Here is a 16,931-nt window from a genome sequence, read left to right on the forward strand (position 1 = left end):
TTTACCAGGTTGAGGCTTCTCCAAAGCTCGTTACCCATCCTCATTCTGTAGGGTTCGGTGCATTTTGTTTCAATATTCAGACTTTGGTCTCTGATGAAATTTGTTATAAGGGAGTTTATGCACTTGAAATTATGATACCAGAGCAGGAGTAAAGCAGCTTTGAAGCCGAAGTGATGTGTCTCTAATGAAGGATGACACCAGAATCCACCGTTGCTCAGTTCAGCTTCATTTGTATTAAAGTTCAGGGCCGCAGGCTGGAGCGACGTAGCCTCGTTAGGGTGGTTAGGATGGAGTTTGCCCAAAGCCAGTGTGGTGTTTCCCTCCTGTGTTGCAGATGGCCATCACAGCAGCGACCCGTGGAGCTCCTCCAGCGGGATGAACCAGCCTGGCTACGGGGGGATGCTGGGCAACTCTTCCCACATCCCCCAGTCCAGCAGCTACTGCAGCCTGCACCCGCACGACCGCTTGGTAAGGCATGGGGGGCACATTGCACCCACACACTCACGGCACCGATATGGCTTCCAGTTGGGCCCCCAAAATCATAGAATCATAGAATGGTTCGGGTTGGAAGGGACCTTAAAGACCATCCTGTCCCTGGGCAGGGACACCTCCCACTAGACCAGGTTGCTCAAAGCCCCGTCCAGCCTGGCCTTGGACACCTCCAGGGATGGGACCCAACATGTTCTCTGTGCTCCCAACTTCACAAAAACGTGTTTGAGGAATCCCTTAGGGATTTTATTCGGTGTTCTCTGAGAGAAGGCAAGTTTTAAACTGAAGGGTGGCCAAGGCTGGGAAGCCCGCAGAGCAGAAGCGGCCACCACTGCCCTTGGAAGGGTGGTGGTGAGGTCCTGGCGATCTTCACCTGTGGGCAGTACCTCTTCCCACTGGAGATCAGCACCCCTGTAGGGATCACAGCCTCTCCTCGTACAACCGGGAAGGGAAAAGAGGAGGAAAAAATGGTCCTGCAGACTGTTCCTCCAGCCGAGGTTGCAAGAAGAGGGTTGAGCCCATGGCTGTACCCTCTGCTTGTCCTCTGGCCACCAGCCCTCCAATGAGCCACACCCGCTCCTGCTTTTTGGTGTTTAGAATTTATGGCAGTCAGTGTCCTCTGCTGGTCTGCGTTTATAGATAACTATCTAGCATCAATTTTCTGCTTTAAAAAAAAGGCAGTTTTTTTAATTTTTCTCTGGTACATCCTGATCCCGAGCAGGAGGAAGTTGCTGGGACCGATTCCATCTATTGTATTGGAACAGAATAAAATTGGAATTAAATCTGATCCGAGTACAGCTTAGGGGATGTTCTCCTAATATCACGGCTGAATCGATGATGTAGAAATAACACTGGGTTCCATCAATTCAGTTTTTTGGTTTTGTTTTGTTTTTAAGTTAGAGGTAAAGAAATGGAACAGGCAGCTAAAGTGAAGTAATTTTTCTCAAAATGTCTAAAACATTACAAGTAATGTTTTTCTATCCTGTGCCTCTACTTCTCATTCTTGAGGACCGTTAAAAAGGAAGAGTGATGAGGAGTAAGGGGGGCAAGGAGTCCATTGCTGTAAAGTCTCGCAGGACCATCTTTGGGGGAATAAGAAGAATTAAACTCGCTCTTGCAAGCTGAAAATTAATTTGCAAAACAAATCTTTAAAGTCTCACATTTAACGAGGTTAGCACACTGCTATGTAAAATTAATAGGAAGTCAAAAGCAAAAGAAATTGCCTCAAAAACTGCTTAATCATGTCCTTATAAAAGGCATAATTAAGGCACTAAGCAAACTTAGTGTTGCTCGGAAGTGACAAGCATATATAATAAAAATTGAGCGTAACTCTTAAAACCCAATTTAATCTAATTTGTTATCTCCACTGGTGCTCATTCATCAGAATTAGGTGGCTTCTCATGGTGTCGGCTCAGGGTAGAGGTAAGAAAGCAGCGTGTCTTCTTCATGGGGCAAGTCTGCAAACGTTTTTGCTTTTAAGTTTACCTCCATTCTGAAGTTCTTGGTTTTGTAAAACGTAGGGGTTTTTTATGAAGAGATAAAATATTCCTGCGGTGTAAAATGGGTAGGGATTGCCACCTAAAATCCCCCAAATTATTTTCTATGTAGGTATCACTATATTTATCCTAAATTTTGGAGACAGTGAGGATCACTGATACCAGCCCAGGTTTTAGGTCCTCAGTGCCAACGATGCTCATATTGATCATTTATTATGTATATCTGGACTGGCAGAGCCTTCTGTTTTTTAAGTAACACTGGGACAGAAGGGAGGCAATGATATTTTAAATACTCCTTGCATAATTTCTGCTGGAGCATCCATGAGAGGGCAGCAGCTTGTGGTCAGCTGGAGCGTCCATGAGTGGTCAGCTCGTCGAGGAAAGTTTGAGTGATTTCAGTTGGGTTCCCTGCAAACGCCCTTAAATTCTCGGTGACCTGTCGAGAAAATGCATATAGCAAAAGAAAGACAGAAAAGCTGCTGTTTATTATTTTTACTTTCTCAGGCGTATCGGTGATTTTCTAAACAGACGCACTGAATACAGAGAACAGTTCCCTGTCAGGTTATATTCAGATCCCGTGGTTTTCCTAAACTATTTGGCCATAGGGGTTTGAGAGAAAAGAGAAAATCCCAAACCAGCTCTTCCATAGGTGCCATGGAAGAGCCGTTGAGCAGAGGAGACGGAGTCTCTGGTGTTCACGCTACTGACCCGAGCATGCCTGGTCTCCTCCTTTCTCCATCCCATGAGACACGCTGTTCCCCTGGGCCATTCCAGCCCCTTGGGTTTGGGGCTGAAGTCCTGGAGTGGGTCATGATGGGTTAAGCCTGAAAATGTTATTTAGACCTCAGCCAGAGTGAATGGTCGTTTTTCCGTGGATAAGAAAAGTGGGTTTGGGCTATGTTGTTTACGTTCTTGGAGATAACTTTCAGGTATTCAGTTACTTGGCACTTAATTACAAGAAATCCTGAAAAAGTAATTAAATAGTACAAATGAAAGGAAGGATGTTTTCAGGAAGCCACCTACGGAGGCAGAGGACATGGAGATGATCTTGCTCTAACACTTCAATGCCCTGATCCTGGGCCAGGTACCACCACGTGTCTCCAGCTGCCCATGTTTCTGAGGAGGCTTCCTATCAGAGTATCCAAAACCTAGAGGGTCTTCTGCAGGACCTCTCTCTGCTGGGGGCGGCGCTGTGGTAGAGATAAAAGCTGGGCATGGTCTAGGACCTATTCAGCAGTGACAAACAGCACTAATGTAAGCCAGGTTTAGAGTAAAGCAAACTCAGCAAAACTTCTGACCACAGCGATGTTGTGTCCCAGTAAGGAGGGTTTGGGTTGGTGGGGCCACATAGCCGCCAAAGTCTCGTGTGTGCTGCCCAGATGCTCGTCCCACGCTTTTGTGGAGAACTTGATCCATCACATTTTCCATCGCCTGTCGCACGGGCACTGCAACGGGAGGGAAAATTGACCCGGTTGATTACTGGGGGTGCCTCTGTGTTTCCTTATGGCCAGTTTTATAATACCAGCCGTGCACTGCTTGTAGTCACATCTTATTTTTAATGTCAAAAGCAATGTGGGGTTTCCGCCTCTTTCCTTGGAAGGCTTTACCTCCATCCAGTCAAAAAGGTTTGCTTGATACATCATCTAACTTTTCTTTCTTAATTTCTTCTCATTGCGCCTCTGTGGTACCATCATCAGTGATGAACCTTCCACTGTGGATATTTATCCCTATCAGATAGGTGTATGCTGTGTCTCTTCCAGAAGATGTCAAATTTGGGTAGAAAAATATGCTCCCCGCTTAGTCTTAGGGCAGTATTTTGCTTCTCTGGGATGGGTGAAGTACGACAGCACTTGGGACTGGGGGAGTATGAGCAGAGTGCTGCTTTCCATGTTCATAATAATTCAAACATCTTTTTTTTTTATTCTTTTTGCCACAGAGCTACCCATCACACTCCTCAGCAGACATCAATTCCAGTCTTCCTCCGATGTCCACCTTCCACCGCAGTGGCACAAATCATTACAGCGCGTCCTCTTGCACACCCCCTGCCAACGGGACGGACAGTATCATGGGTGAGTTGGGGTCGGGGGCTGCGACAAAAGGCTCTCCCTTTCCCTCCTGGATCCCCTCGCACTCCGCTGGCACCTAAGAGCTAAAAATCATAGAGCTGAAATCCAGGGGGAGGGTTATTGGATGGTGAGTGCAGAAGGACTAGTGTCTCAGTTCAGTAGATGCAGAGAGATAGCACGAATTTCGTGGAAATAAATACATCATGGTTGACCTTCACCTCCTTCGCTCGTGCATTTTCCTACTACTCCTTTTTGTAAATTAGCTGGTTTTGGAAGTCGGATTTTACTGTCTGTAGTGATTTAACCACCTGCACCGCCGCGTGAGGTGATACTTCTGTGTCACGACATTCAGCCCCTTCGGTTCTTTGCTGGGTTTCCACGTGGTGGTGGGGAAGTGGCGATGGCAGCGTGTCCCTGTAAGGGAGAGAGCCACCTCTGACGATGCTGAGAGTGACTCTAAATTAAGAGCATGCCTCTATATACTTAAATATTTGGCAAATACCGGTTCATACTTAAATACAGGAAATAAAAAAAAAATACAGCTTTGCCTGTATCTCAAAGAGCAAATAAAGCTAATTAAATAATTGGTAAATAGGGAACACATCGCTGGACACATGTTTCGGATTACACACATGATTCTGTATTGAATGACTGCGAGCAGGACTAATGCAGTAAGAATGGAGGGTGGGTTCAAACATTAACACATGGGCATCATATTTTTCGAGATCTCTGAACAAAGAAGAAACTAAATACGGTCGCTTCTTAATTTGTCACTGTCTGAGAAAAACAGATCCCGTTTCAGGATAGCATTTCTGGGCTCAATCTTGCCATTCCATTGAGAGTTCTTCCTTTACACTGTGTCCCTGCTTCTGCGCGCATGACGTAGGGAAGTCACTCTCTCTTTCTCCCCCAAAAGAAGTCTAATAAGAGTCAAATTTAATTCAGCCGTCTTTACAGCCGTTATGTAGGACCCTTGCAGATAACATTGAGGGATGCAAAATCTTGCAGAGGGTTGTAGCGAGGTAGGGGTGCGAATTCAGCCTCCGGTCCTTGTGCCTCCGGGAGCCACCCAGAAAAGTACCTAAATTTCCCATGTTAAAAAAGGCATCCAGATTGTCATCTGGATTCATCTCCTGAAAAACCCAGTGTGTGAATTAGAATACAAAGACGCAGATTTATTTTTTTTTAGCAGCTGTAAACGTTCAACAAGTGGTACTGCTGAGCTGTGTCTGCACTCAGGGCTGCAGAAGTATTTCCTGGATCTCGATGCAAGTCCTAAAGCCGGGAACCTCCCCTGAGGTCCGGGCACGCACTCCCTCTTCCTTGATTTTCCCGAGGAAGCCGTTGGATGTGCCTCCATCCCGGTCCCCGTGAGCGAGGATGGTCCTTCCCAGGGACTCCAGGATGGCATCGGCAGCGGTTAATTGGATGCTAAGCGTTGGCTTTGTCTTTTCCGAGGTCTGAAGCGGTGTGATGTGTGAGCCTTCGGCACATGCTCTGCGAGTCAATCCTCTCCGTCTGATGCCCGTGCTAATCCCGCTCGCTGCTTTCCCTTCTCGTGACACGTTGTTTGTATGACATTATGCACTGCGACATGCAGCTTTTCCAGGAGAAACATCATGTGCGTTTCCCCTTGAGGCGCTGGTTTCACAGTAATTTTATTACCAGAGCAGTCCCATAATACTGCGCTGTGTGTTTTACAAGAATGTTAAGCTTCCAGTTACAGGAGGGTGGTGAACTCTCGCGCGGCATAAGAAGAATATGCCTTTTATCCAGCCATGTCACTTCCTCATAATTTGGGAAGATCATCGGCTGTGAATACCGAGATGGTGCAAGTTTTTCCACTCCTCTTAACATAGAAACAGAATTTCCAGTCTGCCGTTTCAGAGAGCTCTATTCCGTCAGAACAGCGTGAGTTTGTGCTAGAATTTAGACTATAAAAAGTCTGGCTGGGATTCTCTCAGAGAAGGCTCCAGCCTATCGGTTACACTAGATGCTTTGCGAGATATAATTATACTCGCTGAGATACCCGTTCCTGGAAGTTTATTCAATAATCTAAGATTTACAATCTTAGATTGTAAGAATCCCACCAGAAGGATGTGAAAAGGCTGTACTTCATCATTCTGTCCCTTTGCCTTCCAGTGCGGAATTGTTCTCCGCAGAAACACGCTGAGAAAGTTTGAGGAGATTAACAATAAACACGCTCTTCACCAGAGTTAGAATCAATCCATCAAAAGGCTGCCGTCTTTCGCAATGTCTCCAGTACAGGGGTGGGCTTGTGAGTGGGGGAACAGCTCACCACTCAAAGCAGCGTCTTTTCCAAGTCCTGGTTTACAATCCTGTTCCCAATTTCTGCAGCTTCGTACTGGCCCAGCAGCTGGGACTGTCGCGTTAGTGAGGTTGGAGGGGACATCTCTGCCTGGTTCTTCAAGCAGCTATTGATGAACCTGTTGTCCATGCAGTCATGAACCTGCTGAAGCCACCTCCTTGCGTGCCTTTCCCCGGCTGCTCGCTCGCTACCTGCTCTGCGGGGATGGACTCCCCTTACCTGTTTTAATTTCTTTTCCTGGGATTTTCATTGGGTGTTCCCTTGCTCTTGCCTCAAACCGTTGTCCATCATTGATTAGTTGCTTGGAACCTCTCTTGAAGCCTGGATTCATTCATTCAGCTACTTCATTCAGTTAAAGCACAATGCAGAAGTGTCTCGGATGAACGGTGCCCTTCCAGATTTGGAGGAGTTTCATCATGTTCCTGGGAATAAGTTGTTCAGTGTTTTGCATAAGAACTTGAAAACATCTGTTCTTGTTCAGACCAAACGCTCATCTGTGCAATAGTCCCATCTCCAGCACCCAGCAAAGACTCTAAGGATTTCCTTGGAAGGACTAGAAAAACATATATGATATTTTTCCCAGTCGTTGCAGTGCTGGATGCAGCGCTGAGTATTTAGGAAGCCTGAGTTCATTCTTCTCTGTGAAGTGGCCCAGCCTTTCCTGGAGGCTTGGCCTGGCCCAGTGATGTTACACATCTGGGTCACGGTGCTCCTCTGCTCCCTCAAGACCCACTGTGGTCCTCCCTCCTTCTCTTGTTGCCAGATGAAAGCCTTTCTGCCCTGTTGTTTGGGTTTTTGTAGCCTGCATCTTACCCCGCTGCGGTAGTCCCTTTTCCAACCTGGAGAATCCACATTTACTGAGTTTTTCCTCTAAAGGAACCACCCTCTGCTCTTTCTGACATCTCTTCACTTCTGTTGACCTTGATGCTCTTTCTTGATGGACTTGCCACACCTTTGCTCTGTATCCAAAACACAGGTGTGTCGTGAATTCACGGAGGGACATAACGGGCTTCTGGATTGTCTCTGCTCTTTGCCCAGTCGTTGCCCACGATTGGGGTTTTCTTGAAGGGCTTGTTCTGCTGCTTAACCGTCAGCTCAGGTTGCCAGCTAATTACTGCAGGTTTTCTCCTCTTTCTGGGCTGCCTGTTAGGTGACTGAGAGCCCGCTTGTCTGTATTGATGGCTTTTTTCCCCCTGTTGGTTGCCTGTATGGCATTTATTGCCCAGCAAGTTCATGTGACAAGAGCTGCTCATTACACATAACATTATATTTTATTATCCTGAATCAGGACCTTGCCAAACACCACAACCTCAGCCTGTACCGTGTCTTTTTCCAGGCCGTGTATGAGTACGTTGAACAGCACAGAGCTGCACAGCTGGGGTTTTGCTGGTAATACTCCTGCCTTACAAAGCGAGCTATTAATTCCTGCTCTTGTAGCCCCTCTCTTAATCATTTCTTAATCTGCAAGAATATCCTCACTTCCCTGTTACCTGAAGGCAGTTTAGTTTCTTTAAGAGCCTTCGGGAGGTGGCTTTGTTGAAAGCTGAGAGTAGAAATCCATCGTATTTACTGGATCTCCTGTGTCAATGTGCTCATCAGCGGTTTTGAAAGAATTCTGATTTGCAAGACATGCTTTCCTCCAAAAAAGCGGTGTTGGTTGTGCAAGATGGTATATTTATCCATATGTATATTGCTCTTTCTTGTCCTTCCTAATAGAGAAGTCAGATTTAAAATCTGGTGGCTCTTTGAATTCATGGAACTTTGTTTTCAGTATTGGTTTTTAATATTTTCTACCTTCTTTTGGTCTAAGCAGTCGGTTTTACTCTGCAGTTACAAGTTAGACCATTTTGTGTTTGAGTTTCTTGTGGGCTCTTAGAAACTTCAGTTGGCTCTTCTTTATTTTTCTTTCTGTTGATTTATTTTAAAGCCTTTACATTGACACTTCAGTTGGAGCCAATTTTTCTGACTAATCCCTTGTAAAATATCACAGCAAGGGAGATGAAAATAATCTGTTCAGCATTTCTTCTATTACCATTTTTTTCCTTGAATTCTCCTGTTGCATCTTGGTTGTTTGCAGGTCCCACCAACGCTCCATTGTTGTCCTTATTTCTCATGGGCTTGAAAGAGCTTTTACTATTTACTTTGAAGCCATTAAAAATCGTTCTTTCAAAGTATTTTTTTTTGGTCTTAGATGTAAATTGTGTTAAATCTTTGCCTAAGATGCTCCATCTTGCTCAGTCCGTACACATCTTACGGTTTTCTTCCAAAAGCTGGAAGGAAGTGGAGGAGCCCTTGCTGGATGTTTCGTTGAAGCTGGTGGTGAAGGGATGGACCAACAACTATGCAATATTAATAGATATAAAATATAGGTATAGAATCACAAAATCTTCATGGTTGGAAGGGACCTTTGAGATCATCGAGTCCAACCATAAATGGAATATATGGAATATTACGCTTATTGTATGTGGAATGTAATGCTTATATTCCATAGCCCTTCCCTGTGTGAAGCAGCACTGTACGTTACCTTTCTCTACAGGGATCCCTGGATTATCTTTTCCTATGTTTGAGATCTGGCTCTTATTTCTGTAGTGCCCAGTCCCAGGATGACGGTAGTTTTGTCCCATTGCTCCCCAAATCTTTGGGCTCTTGCAGCAGACCCTCCTTGCTGTGTTTCTTCCTAAGACTCTCTTTTGCTCTTCTTCCTCCAAATATAAGGTTTTCTTAGTCACCCACAGATTTCAGTCATGTCCCTTACCTTACTGAAATGACAGCTAAATGTGTAAAATGGTTAATGAGGTAAGAAAGAAAAACATATGTTTAAAAAGTTAGCTGTATTTAAGCAATCCCAGCTATTTTTGTGACATGAACACTTTCAGAAGATCTCTTTCTACTTATGTTTATTTGCTCTTCCAGGCAGAAGGTGCCGTAGGTACCTTCCTTTGCCCATTTTCTCCTCTGTCCCGGAGAACCCAAACCCCAGGAGCGCTGGGAAGGAGCCTCAGCCCAAAGCTCCTGTCTATCCGCTCCTCCCTCCTCCGACTTTCCCTGGGGATTTCCAGCCGGCAGCTCAGAGCCATCCCGGGATGGGCTTCAGTAGCCACCAATGAATGTTCTTGTCCATGAGTTTGTCCAGTTCTTTCTAAATCTATTTACGTGTTTGGTCTTTGTGTACCTTAAAGCAACAAGTTTCCCCATCTGACTGGGCACTACTGAAAAAAAAACCCTTTTTGGTTTGTTTTAATGGGTGGGTTTCAGTTTTGGTATGAAGAGAGCAACGAATAACGATGCCAAGTTTGCCTCCCCCATGTCACAAACTTCTGTTTCATTCGAGCATGCCTTTCCCGGTGAAACTCCCTTTTCTCTAGCAAAAGGGGACTTTGCAGGCTGCTGCCCATCCTTGAGGCTCTCCCTGTATGTTTTCCAGGCCAACCGCATTAATTTTTCTTCAAAGTCTCCCAGGGAAAGTTTAATATTCAGTCTATCTGAAGAATTCCTTTGTTCTTGGCGGTAACTATTGGAAGCCGTGGCCCAGCTCAGCGCGTTCAGGTTTCTAAGAGCACGTGGAGCCAGGACTGCGGTCCCTGCCTTTGCTTCTCCCACAGGACCGGTATAGCTCATCTCATTAGGAGAAACCAGCCTTCAGACAGACAAATGTAGGACTTAATTTTAGGATAATGCAGTTAGAGCCACTTAGAAAAAGGAAAAAACAATGCATGATTTACATTTCGATTCACAGTTCACTTTAGAGCGAAGTAACTGAATTTCTGGACATCTGCCTGGTATTATTTAAGTCGCAAACCTTTAGGTTGTGATTTAGAACATTAAATTACCCTGATAAAGTTGTATCTCTAGCTGACACCGCCTGTTCTATCTGTCTTCACGTTTCTTTATATATCTTTCTTTATGCATCTTGATGCCTGATTCCAAACTGAGCTGAGATGACAAATGAGCTGCCATGGGCAGATGAGCACATTTTCAAGGATGCAATAATAAAAGTTTAACTAGGAAAAGGGGGGAAAAAAGGTGTAAGCAAAGAGGTACATGCAAACTGGTATCTACCAGCGCCTGGGACACGTGCAGTCCTTGAGGCCTTTGCAGAGGAATCTCCTGTAGGAGAAAGGCTCAACAGTATCTCAGGTTAAGTGTAAAGATGCTGCATTTGTTAAATTTGATAACGCGCATGTTGTACGTGAGAAATAGAAGGGAATTTGCTGTTCTGTGCCATTCCTTAAGTTTTCCTGACTAGACCCTGCTGAAGCTGTTCCTAGAAATTTCAGGCTTGGGCAGGATGGGTATAATACAATACATATATTTTTATAGAGAGAGATATATAAATATATCAATAACTGATACCTCTGGCAGCAGAGATACGGTATCTGCTAAGCAGGGCAGGCTGGGATGGAAGGGGCAAGGGATGGAGACTAGGAAAAGCTAACTGGATGAGATAGATGCTTCCAAGGTGGGAGGACTGGAGGAGGAGGAGCAGAAGGGTTGCTCTGAAGGGGATGGCAGGACATCCCTCAGACCACAGATTTCCCGGCTGGTCCTGTGGAGCCGCAACATCCGCAGGCAGATGGGCTCATCTGCTTTGGGTGCTGGTCCAGGTGCATTCAGTGATCAGTGACTGTGGTTACACCAACGACAACATGGAAGAACTGTAAAACGGGTCCAATTCTGCTCCTTCCCATGCCCTGAATATTTAATTGCGTAACGCTGGGGTGAAACTTGGAGCAGGCTTTTTAATATGACTTTTTAATAACCAAAAAAGGGGTCGTGCATGTACTTTGTGAGCAGTTCAGTCCCCGAGTCATTTTTCCACGTGATGCCCCCGGCTCAGGGCAGGGTTGGGTGTGCTCCTGGAGTCCTCTGGGTGTGAGGTGCCGTGGCCTCATGGTGCAGAGCCCGGTGAGGGGCTTGGGAGGAAGATGGGGGGCCCTTCAAAACCCCCTGTGTACAGGGTCCTCTCTGGCCTCAGCCCTCACGTTCCAAACATTAATCCAGTCTTTGGGGGATGGCTACTGATGGCTGGTTTCTCCTTTTCTGGCCACCTCACATGGGGTGGGACGAAAGCAGAAGGTCCTCACGGGCCGCAGTCAGGCAAAGCAGCACTTTTAGTGCATAAATGGGCATATAGATGCTCAAACTGGTGGGATGTTTCACCCTAGTTTTTCTTTCCTTCAATTTTTCCTCTAATGGAGAAGTTTCAGTCCTGCCACCTGAGTGTGGGGCCCTGTTACGCCATGACTTTCCTTGCCCTAAATTTCATCTATAGAAGGTGCGATCCCATGGCCTGAGAGACGGTGAAAAACCATTTCATTAAAAGCTCAGGAAATGTTCAGAGGGAACACTTTGGAGAAGTCCACGTGGGATTTAATAACGTCGTTAAAACACGCATTGAAGAGTATACAAAGGAGCGGGGTCACAGAGTGAACGAGGAGGAAGCAAAAACCCTTCCCCAGCCCCAGGCTCCGGCTCGCGCGGGTTTGCCTTGCTGTGCGCTTGCCTGTTTTCCGTATCTTCGAGCATCTTCTGCTATTAAAAGCCTTTCGCTTAGAAAAAGTAAAGCCATATGGCCAAGTACTATCAAATACACAATGTATTTTTTCATAAAAACAGCATGTCAAGTTTATATTTTATCTGCAAGAATGGAGCGTGAATGTGTTTGATATCTACCTTAGTAAACAAATTAATGGTAATTAAAGATTAATTTTAAGTAATTAGCATTAAAATGCAATTAAATTATGAGTAAGTGGACCAGGAATAGAAGTCTGTGATGTCTGACTGTCTGTTTTTACATGGAGTCTTTTGTTTTTCAGCAAACAGAGGAAGCGGGGCAGCAGGCAGCTCGCAGACTGGTGATGCGCTGGGGAAAGCACTTGCCTCTGTAAGGAAATATTTACTTTGGAATACACGTTTACCGGTTTGAAAGGGTGAGCTTTAATGAGAATGGGAGACGCCTGGAGTTTGCGAAGACGAACCAGCAAACGGGAGAGATCTGGTCTCAGAGGTCGCCCGCGGGGAGTTACTGCCAACTGAAATACTGAACAATCCGTGCAAAATGGTGTGGCGAAAGCTTTAGACTTAATTTTATGGCAGAATAGCAACGGGAAGAGGGGGAGCCTTGACCTGGTGGCCTTGACTGGGCGCCGAGGGGCTGTGTCTGTTTTAGTCTCTCCCACACTGCATTTGCGAGGGCGAGGGAGGGCTGAGCAGAACCCAGCGGCGGGGTGACTTCTGCGCTACCCAGCCATCCGCAAACGGGGTTCCTCTTGAATTTGCCTTTAGATTTTCTAGTTTCCACGGCAAGTTTCCACCTCTTCAGTTCCCGTGGTTGCTGTTAAGGTCAGCGGTTGCCACCTCTTACCCGGGTAGCTGGGGTAGGGCAGTTTCCCAGCTCAGAGCGGGAGGAAACCCTGCCGTGCCCCAGCCACCGCCGCGGTACCAGTTGGCACGGGCTGACTTTTAATAAGGACCACTATAGTTATTTTCTGGGCAGAGTGGGTTCCATTGAGTTCTCATGAGAGTTAATTTTGGTTTTTTTTGCATATTCTTCCATGCTTCATTGAAAAAAAAACAAAACAAAACCAAAAAAAAAAGACCAAAAGTCAGACTCTAGTTTGCCTGAAATACCTGATACAGTACAGAATCCACTTTGAAGTGGTGCCCTGACAAATGGCACGGGTGGCGAGCGGGGACGCCGCCGGGCGGTGGCACCCTCGCCCGGGCACGGGGCACGCGGGGGCTTTCTGGCCGGAGCAGCGGGCGAGTAGTCGGAGTTCGCTGCTGCGGATCTACCCGCTGTGCCAGGGTTTCACGTGCTCCGCTCCCTTTGCTTTATTTCGGCCGTTAAGGGATTTCAGCATAACCCAAAAAAAAGCAATTTTCAGGCGTGCTTTAAGGCCGTGTTCAATGACACTCGTTTGTAAAGTTGTCTATGCAATGAAAATGTGTATATCTACCGTAGCAGATCCGTGTGACAATCAGAAACCATTGCTTAATTGGCTAGTGTCTGTTCCCTTCAAAAGGGGTCTGTTGTCTAGCTTCCTGCATCTAATACAGTTTTGTCTTTATAAAAATATTACTATTTGAATAAGAGGCTTTTTAACCTGTCCTGCTTTCATTTAAATGAACTGAATGCATAAGAATTCCATATTTCTTTCTGCATCAGTTTGTGATGGCTTTAGATTAATTCTGTATCATCTTTTAAAGATCTATTCTCCAGATCACACCAACAACAGCTTTTCATCAAATCCTTCAACTCCTGTTGGTTCTCCCCCTTCTCTCTCAGGTATTGTTGTTACAATTCTATTTTACTGAACGTTTCAACCTATTTTTGGTAGGAGGTGCCTAAATGAGCTCCTGCGGTACCGGGTGCGAGCTGCGCGTCCAGCGGACACCGTGTTGCCGTCCAGCACGTACTGGTGGTCCCACTGGGACCAGTAGAGAGGTGTCCTCCTCCAGGCTGCAGAGAGAAGGGCGTTGCAGCTCTCAGGTGGATGCGTTTCCAGAAAAAGCAGTGATTTTTAACGCAACTTCTGCGGTGCCCACAGGGTCTTGCGGCGGGTGATTTCTGCCCTCTGCAGAGCCTGTCCCGACACCGTGGCCGTGTCCCCATGCGGGGACACCTGAGCCCTCGCGGCAGCCTCGCTCCAGGGTGGCCATGACAGGTCCATCTCCTTGGACGTTCCCCAAATCCCCTCCCGGGGCTGAAGCAAAAGCCTGTTTGGTCCATAAAGTGTTGTCTCTGGACAAACTGAGCCCCTGTGAAACTAGTAGGTCCATTTTAAACTTTGTTTACAGTAACCACAAATTGTAACTAGACCCACTTTACTAATAAAAGCCTAAACTGCAAAGACCCAGGGGCCCAAGGTAGTTCTCATGAGCATCAGGTGTTTTAAATGTTTACCCAAATATAATCCAGATTTCTTAAACCTTGAGATGTTCCAACTAGAGCATTAGACATCTCCCATGCAGCACCTGCTAACGCCTTGGAGAAGGCCTCTTGGCTTCCCATCCCCTCTAGGAGATGAGGTCTAAATCACCAGTAACCAAAGACCTTGGTCTTCTCTTCTTTGGGCATGAGCCCTGGATCCCGTTAACCTCACCGGGGATCCTGAAAGGCAACCGAGGAGTTTCCATGGGGCAGAGCTGATAAGGTGGGATCCATCCCTCGTTCTCCACGAGTAGCAGGACAGAGGTGGAGGGGGCTCCTGGGCTCCTGGCAGCCCAGCCCCAGAGACACCCAGCAGCAGCTCTAGGCTGCTGAGACCCCTTTGGAAGGAGGGCTGGGGAGAAGCTGGTGGTAGCTGGCAGCAGGACAAGGTCCAGGAGGTCACCACGTCCATCTCCATCACACTCACCTGCTGTGAAGGAGCACGTAACATTGGGGTGACGTCTAGTCAACAAATGTCCCCACAAAGCCACCCCTAGCAGGGGACTGGGGACAGACCAGGCCTGTCATAGCTTGGGGAGGTCCTCACACCTCAGAAGAGAACTTTCTGACCTTATTTTGCCTGGTTTCAGCCCAAGAGGTAGCACCCCCGGCACTGGGGCTGCCTTTCTCCCAGCAAGGGGAAAATCCCCTGCTAATCTGGGCTCTACTGGGTAAACAGGGAGTACCCAGTGTCAAAATAAATAAAAATAAGGAGCATAAGTGCATTTAAATAAGAGCTGAAAGCGTTTAGCATGCAAAACGCTTTGCCTCAAGGATATCGAGGGCTAGGTAAAAATTATATCGAAAGTAAAGATTGCTGCTCGTTGCTGCAGCAAAACTTCAACTAAAAGCTCCACGGGGACCAGAAAAGGGAAGATTTAAGTTTTAATTAGAGCTGACATAATTTTGACTTTTATGAGGAAAAAAAAAAAAAAATCTTAACTGGGTGAGCCTAAAAAAAATTGCCATGAGTTTCCCCCTGGCCTGTCTCAGCCCAAGCAAATGCCACTCAATAGAGCCAGTGAGATTAAAATCCTAATCCTTCCAGCTCAAATTCTTAACCCCATTTTATGAAATCATTCTGAAGATCAGTCGTTCAAAAGAACGTTATAAATTGTCTAAGCCTTGTGCTATATATATATATAAAAGCTGTTGGGAAAATACTTGAAAAAAACCCCTTCTTTTCCCCGTGTTTGCCTCTTTCACAAGGGCAAATTTTTCCCTTAGAAAACGCTGCTGGAAACCAGGAGCCCGTTTTTTCCCGCAGCAGCAGGAACAGATTTAGAGCCGCGGCTACAAAGCAGAAGGTTTTTTGGTCAGACCTTTGGTGGTTTTACTGGGCCAAACCAAATAATCTGCCCAAAGAGAACGCAAACCTTATCAGCCCTATGCGTGAGACGTTGTGTGCGGTGCTTTTACTGACTTTTTTTTTTTTAAAAAAAAAAAAAACAAAACAAACCAGACCCATTTTGTACAATCTCTGGTGGGCTGATGCCACCGGCGGCACCGCGCGTGTCTGGAGGGAAAGGGGCTGGTGTGTGCCGGGCCCCGGCTGCCCCGCAGCGCTGCTGCTCCTTCCACCACCGCCCAGGCGTCCCCTTCTCCCGCAGCCCAAGGAATGAATGCAGCCCTCTGTGCCCAGGAGCAGCCTGGGGGAACTTTGTGGCCTGCATCTACGTGCTTTCGCTACAAAATACCTTCTTTTTTCCTTTTTCTTTTTTTTTCACCCGTGTGTATTTTGGAAGTTCTCCATATGTCTGCTCTATAGTCTATCTGGAATACGGCATTTACATGTCTACAAAACTGTCCAAAAAGTTTGAAAGACATTTTTGTTTGCATAGTTCTAATGGTAATTCCAATTTTACTATTAGCAGGCACAGCTGTTTGGTCTAGAAATGGAGGTCAAGCGTCATCATCTCCCAATTATGAAGGTCCCTTACACTCTTTGGTATGTTTTGATTAGTGACCTCCTCTGCCTCAGTATTTTACTTGCTGTTCTTTCCATTTCTCATCCATTCTTCTCACACAGGTTTTCATTTCGTTAGTGACCGCTATGCCCTCGGACTTGAGTTTGCCACCTCTAAATTCCTATCCTGGGTGCCCCGTGCTGTAGATATGTGATGCGGTTGGAGATGGTCTCCTGGTTGGCAGGGAATGCGGTGTCGGAATCTACTGACGAGGGGGAGCCGGGACCACAAAAAGAGGGGAGGATGAGCAGACGGGTGGAATGGATGGAGAAGAAAACCGGAGGAGAAAGGCATGGTGGCCATCATGCAGGATGGTGTGTCCACCAGCCCCGTGGAACGAGGGAGGGAGCACGGCCCATGGGGCAGCAACGGTCAGGAGTCCTCTCCCCTGGGAAAAGCCAGTGGGATGAGCTCGCCAGGCCGAGCTGGTCCTAAACACTTGCGTTAAAGGGATGTCAGTAGGATTTGTTACCTTTCCCAATGGAAAGATGAAGTAAGAGTTGGAGCTGGCCAAGGGCACGATGGGACAGAGGAGTGTAGAGAGTCCAATGTTCTCTGTCTCGCTCTTCTCGGCGGGTTGTTGGTCTCAGCTGGAAGTTGAAGGGGTCTCACTGATCGGTGCGAAACGCCTGACGTATTGTTGGGTGGAAA

The 16,931-nt window shown here is 46.6% G+C and overlaps 1 protein-coding gene across 5 annotated transcripts in view; it reads left to right on the forward strand.

The window, feature by feature from the left end:
* Nucleotides 1–16,931, forward strand: part of LOC141476868 (transcription factor 4-like) — a 228,083-nt gene that overhangs the window by 190,774 nt on the left and 20,378 nt on the right. For 4 of the 5 annotated variants that reach the window (XM_074165727.1, XM_074165728.1, XM_074165730.1 and 1 more), the window contains 5 exons: nucleotides 335–468; nucleotides 3,922–4,054; nucleotides 12,197–12,264; nucleotides 13,590–13,668; nucleotides 16,185–16,261. In XM_074165727.1, the coding sequence (XP_074021828.1) occupies nucleotides 335–468; nucleotides 3,922–4,054; nucleotides 12,197–12,264; nucleotides 13,590–13,668; nucleotides 16,185–16,261 (491 nt within the window). The remainder of the gene's footprint in view (nucleotides 1–334; nucleotides 469–3,921; nucleotides 4,055–12,196; nucleotides 12,265–13,589; nucleotides 13,669–16,184; nucleotides 16,262–16,931) is intronic. The other variant, XM_074165729.1, reaches the window with a different exon arrangement.

Source organism: Numenius arquata, chromosome Z (assembly GCF_964106895.1).
Source record: "Numenius arquata chromosome Z, bNumArq3.hap1.1, whole genome shotgun sequence".
Taxonomy (NCBI): Eukaryota; Metazoa; Chordata; class Aves; order Charadriiformes; family Scolopacidae; genus Numenius; species Numenius arquata.